A 5,761-nucleotide genomic window follows, 5' to 3' on the forward strand; every position below is an offset into this window, starting at 1 on the left:
CTTCAACGCCTCCACCCTGTTACTCTTCACGGAGAGGTGAAACGCGCTCTCCCCTGACTCGTCACCAACTGAGCTGATTCGGGCTTGGCCTGGATCAACTCGGCCATCACCTCGGCCCTCCTTTGATGGCAGCAAGTGCAGAGGCATCCTCCCCTCGCGGTTCCATCGGAGGACCCGTCCGGGTCGACGGCCAGGAGGGCCCGACGATCTCCACGTCGCCCTTCGCACACGCCACGTGGAGGGAGGGCAGGGAGCCGCGGGAGTCGGGCTCCTTGGCAAGCTCTGATTGCAGGTGAGGAAGTGTTTGGTGAAGGACGCGTGGCCCGAGAGGCAGGACACGTGCAGGGGCGGGCCGTCGGGACGAAGAAGTGGGCTTGTGGAGGATCTGGGGGTCCTGCAACAGCAGGTCTTGGAAGGCCGCGAGGTCGTCTTTCATGGCGGCTCTGTGGAGCTTGTTCATGGCGATTGATGCGTGCTTCTCGGTGTGGGGAGGCTTACTAGCTGCATCATATTGACGGAGGGAGAGGGGATGGATGGCGTTTCATCCTGAAGAAGAAGAAAGTAGAAGGAGACTCGTCTTCACGCCGCCAAGACCCACCCCGTCTTAACTCCTAAAGAAATAAATTTTTCTGGGTGAGTCAGGAATTAGAAAATCCAACCAACTTATGATAACTTTCTGCGGCAAAGAAGGCGTGCCGGATACAGAACACAGCATGCACTGAAACAGAAAATCTCATTTAATCCTTATTGGCGTGATTGTGGTAATTTTCTTTATCAGATGGAGATATAGGAATAATCCCATGAAAACAAAAAGGAATAGTCCCAAATCAATTTGAAAATTCAACGAAACCCCATTTTCAATCAATGTATGCCAAATTGAAAGTGTCAGCCAGATATGCACCAGATGAAAAACAAAATGTCCTCAGTTAATCACCGTCACCAATATAACGATAGAAGTCCATGTGATCATCCACTGGACCTGATAAATCAAGTGTACCGTGTAGAGCAATTTCACTCAGTCATGGGCATCACACTGCAGAGTGCACACTCACAAACATTGACAAAACCCAATTCAACTTCAACCACTTGGGTGGAAAAAAGAGAACAAAATTTAACAGTTGTTAATCGGAGAACCATGCAGAAACCAGATTAAGAGAAATGGCTTTTTAATCTAGACAAACCAGCGAGGGTAACACCAAACTGTAGAACAAGAAGCAAATAGGTCTTCTAGATGAGTAGAGACCAAACCTATGACATTTTTCTCACCGCGTAAAAGAGACAATTTAGGTAACTGTAGGGATATGGCTTAATGTATCTTGACCCACAAAATCAATCCTGATAGAGAATTACCTCCATCGAAGAAATTTTCTGTGCCAGTTTCTCGCTTCCTTTGACAAGGATTCCTAAGCGACAGCTTCTATCGTAAAGGTTTTCCAACTCCAATAACTGGAACAAAAGTACATAAATAATGACAATATAAATTATGCAAAGAGAAGTGGACAAAATGAATTCTTATCTTAATCAAAAGGTCAAATAAATTCACGTTATATACCTTTGAAGATGACGAAAGAGTAGATTCAATCTCTCCGGCCAACTTCTTTGCCTCTTCAGCATACTCCTGTACATATTTTAAGCAAATTACTGTAAGTCACTTGACTAGACAGAGTGCAGGTATATCAAATGCCACAACTTCACAATCTTCTTCAGAACCTTCAATTTAAGATGTCCAGGCTCATTACACGGCATGGTATCAAAACTCAACAATTCAGTGACATATTCTAAATCTGCCCTCTCCAAAGCATTAGTAGAGCCCAAAGAATGATTTTCAATTTTTGCAAGGCAACTTCTTACACCTTCTGCCCACCTCTGCGCGTCGACTAACTTCTTTGCCATGGTACGTACCTGCATGTGATTGAAGTACACATTCATACATAGTTGAATCATATGCATATAATCTGAGAAGAATTTAATGTAGCTAAAAGGCTTTGAACTAACAGGATCCATGTCAAAACCAGCCCAAAGAAATTGTTCAGCTTCTTTCAACAGTTTTTGATAAATATCCTTAGAGAAAGGATTTTTAAGAGCATCGGTTGACTGCAACAGCCATTGATCCGCAAGATGAGCCAAAGTAGCATGGCCACCTTTTACCTACGAGAACATATAATCCAGAAGAACATTCTCTCTTACTGAAGAACAAAAGGCAAACTAAAATAACAATCTTGACAAGGACAATCAACTCCAGCACAATATTAAAGAACAAGAGGAGATTAGCATAGATTCCAAACCTCACTAAACACCACTAAATTTCACTTTGTTCTTCATTGACATTTATTCCAACACCAAACAATTATGCAGCGACCTTGGTAGAAAAGAATTTCCTAGGATGTGCATAGTTTGCCAGTCAACCAGTAAAAAACATTGGCAACTAAGACCAAAGCAATAAAACCAACTTCAGCTAGACTCTTCCATAAAACAAAGATCATATAATACCTAGTACGTATAAAAATGAGACAATCCACCTTGCTTAAGATCGACACCTCATCCAGTCATAAATTTATAGAATGAACACCAAGGCTGAAGTTGTTTTGATTGCTGCAATTTGTTTTCTACATGCTTTATTTGATACCTCATCCAGTCTCTTTGTTAATTGACTAAGCAAGTCTTGTATCTGACAATACCTTTTTCACTGAAGAACTTGTTTCGCTGGAGAAAGATCTTTGCTGGAGCACCTTACTCCTTTGAGTCTCCTCACCATTGGATTTATCAACAGTGAGCAGCAAGTCACTTAACTCTGCTAATGTATGACGGTAAAGGAGGCAATGTTTGCTGGGTTTGCATTCACAGATGTGTTGCCAGTGCTGCACAAAAAGGGTCTGTGATGAGATCTAGAATTACCAATTCTGGCTTTAAGCCCAAAAATGATGATGAAGAAGAAACACTTCATATGATTGGGTGATCCATTTCTTTGAATATGAACCCAACCAAAGAAGATGTTATTTACGGTGCCATGTCGGATCAAAGACAGGAAAGTATATGTCACCAGCAATAATGTGACAAATCAAAATTAGAACCAGAACCGTAGATGTAATCAGATTTTTCCTTGCAAATTCAATTGTATCATACGCTTCTTAACATTATGACTTTAAAAATGTATTTCATCATGACAGAGGCCCTTGTCATGAATGCTTTCACTCATTGTGCCCGGCTAAGTGGAATAATCCAAGTTCCATGAGTTCAAGATCCCCCTTCAGGGGCAAATGTTTTTGACATTGCAGTATGACACATGTAATAGGCTTGTACTTGCACTACAAATCAACTAATTTGACAGGATAATAAACCAGAACACAGTTTCCACATACCTCAAGACAAACAAAAGCAGATGGCCTACAATCACATACAACTGCAGAAAGATAAAGATATTGCTGACATATAATGCACTTGGGATCCTACAAAAAAACCAAAACAAATTCATCAACTAGCATCATATTGACAAAGTCATCAGAAAGCAAGAGTTTACATGAAAGGTCGAGTACCTCCTCAGTCCCCACGCATTCAGGACATGTCCATGGTGCTATTGGAGATGATTTTATAATGCCATTTTTCCAGAGTTGCTCCCTCCAAATTTTCTCCTTTGTACAAATTCTAAGTAATTCTTTCGCCAGAAAAGGTGATGCTTTTGTTGGATTATAATGTCTCAGTGCTGCTGGTTTTTCGACTGATGTTCCTCTGTTATGTTTTCTTCTTATGGTTTATTTTTCTTGCTAAGTTGGTTATATTATGCAGCTGGTATTTTTGTTATTTGGGAAGTGAATTAGCACGTTTAGGTGCAGCTATATGCTGCACGTGTGTGTGGTTTGTAAGCAATTATTGTTCTTGTTTAAGTTGTCATGTACTTGATAGTTTCCTCAGAGAACCGAAGTATGCAAGTTCGTGTTCTATTTCTCTGTGCTTCTCTTCCTCATTCGAAATCTATAGCTTCTGGTTTTCTATTTCTTGTTTACTGTTTGATCAGTAACAACAGTGGTATTAGAGCTTGAATGATCTTGAGGGACTATGAAGTGAAGCAAGTATCGAAGTGTAATGAAGTTAAAGGGTGATGGAGACAGGGTCGAGTGGTTTCTCTGCGATGGCTTCTCCAGTATTTACTGGAGAGAATTATCAAGCATGGCCTGTTAAGATGACAGCATTTTTGGAGGGTCATGATCTGTGGGAAGCTGTGGAGGATGATTATGAAGTTGCTCCACTTCCAAATAATCCGACCATGAATCAAATCAAACTTCATAAAAAGAGAACCACAAGAAAAGCCAAGGCAAAATCTTGCATGTATGCTACTGTCTCGCCTACCATCTTTACCAAAATTATGAAGTGTGACTCTGCAAAGGCCATATGGGACTTCTTGAAGGAAGAATATGAAGGAGATGAAAAGATAAGAGGTATGAAGGTGCTGAATCTCTTGAGAGAATTTGAGAGACAGCAGATGAAAGAGTCTGAGTTAGTGAAGGAATACTCTGATAGGCTAGTGGGGATAGCTGATAAAATCAGAGTTTTGGGGACTGACTTGAAGGATGATAGGCTTGTTCAGAAGATCCTGGTGTCTCTTCCAGAGAAATTCGAAGCTACTATAGCTTCTCTGGAAAACACAAGGGACTTGGCTGATATAAAACTTGCAGAGTTGTTGAATGCTTTGCAGGCACAGGAACACAGAAGACTAATGAGGAGAGAAGAACATGTATAGGGGGCATTGCAAGCCAAAGTAAAGCAAAATGATGGAGGCAAAGGGAAGAAATGGATTCAGTTTAGAGGAAATGTTGTTGATTTGAGGTTTTTACCAAAAGAAGGGAACACTGGTGGATCTAGCAAATGGAAAAATAATAAAAGGCCACGTCAGTACTGTGGTGGAACCAATCATCAATCTTTTAGATGCTGGAGAAAGCCAGATGCTAGGTGCAGAAGATGTCACAAGTTGGGTCACATGGAAGCTATTTGCAAAGGGAAAACTTATCAGCAAGCAGGAGAAGCACAAGTGGCAGTAAATGAAGTTGATGAAGAGCACATGTTTGTAGCTTCAGCTGGTGAATCTTCAGTCGAAAATAATACATGGTTGGTAGATAGTGGCTGTACCAATCACATGACTAGTAACTTAAAGCTATTCAAGAACATAGATAAGACAGTAAAGTCCAGAGTCAGAATTGGCAATGGATAGCATATTGAAGTGCAAGGTAAATGTGTAGTTGCTATTGAAGGAAACCAAGAGGTAAAGCTATTCAAGGATGTTCTCTTTGTGCCAAATATTGACCAAAATCTGTTACGTGTTGGTCAGTTAGTGGAGAAGGGCTATAAAGTGAAGTTTGAAAGAAGGGAATGTCTCATTAAAAATGCTAACAGCAAAGAAGTCTTGAGAATTCCAATGAGGGATAAAAGTTTTATGTTCAAGCCACATGAGATGCAACAGATGGCTTTGAAATGCAAAGAAGAAAATACAAAGCTATGGCATAAAAGACTTGGGCATGTTCACAGGAGGAGTATGCTGTTTATGCAAAAAAATGGCTTGGTAGATGACTTTCCAAGCTTAGATGCAGAACCTGTCTTCTTGGCAAACAAGCTAGATTTCCCTTCAAAGGAGGAGTCTCGAGGATATGTCAAAAGCTGGAACTAGTTCACACTGATGTATGTGGACCTATGTCTGAACCCTCTCTCAATGGAAGCAGGTATTTTATTACCTTTACTGATGATTTGACTAGGATGAGCTAGATCTATTTTC

The 5,761-nt window shown here is 40.8% G+C and overlaps 1 protein-coding gene across 1 annotated transcript; it reads right to left on the minus strand.

Annotated features, from left to right (window-relative positions):
* Positions 1-1,250: 1,250 nt before the first annotated feature.
* On the minus strand, positions 1,251-4,347 carry LOC108958582 (lysine-specific demethylase 5A-like). The gene is made up of 8 exons (XM_039306699.1): positions 4,294-4,347; positions 3,534-3,629; positions 3,360-3,446; positions 2,679-2,858; positions 1,996-2,148; positions 1,711-1,902; positions 1,553-1,618; positions 1,251-1,446 (listed from the first exon to the last, which is right to left on the minus strand). The coding sequence occupies exons 1-8, from the start codon at positions 4,345-4,347 to the stop codon at positions 1,330-1,332; spliced, it is 945 nt and encodes a 314-aa protein (XP_039162633.1). The 3' UTR covers positions 1,251-1,329.
* Between the last annotated feature and the right edge of the window lie 1,414 nt (positions 4,348-5,761).

The sequence above is a fragment of the Eucalyptus grandis genome, chromosome 2 (genome assembly GCF_016545825.1).
Source record: "Eucalyptus grandis isolate ANBG69807.140 chromosome 2, ASM1654582v1, whole genome shotgun sequence".
Lineage (NCBI taxonomy): Eukaryota > Viridiplantae > Streptophyta > Magnoliopsida > Myrtales > Myrtaceae > Eucalyptus > Eucalyptus grandis.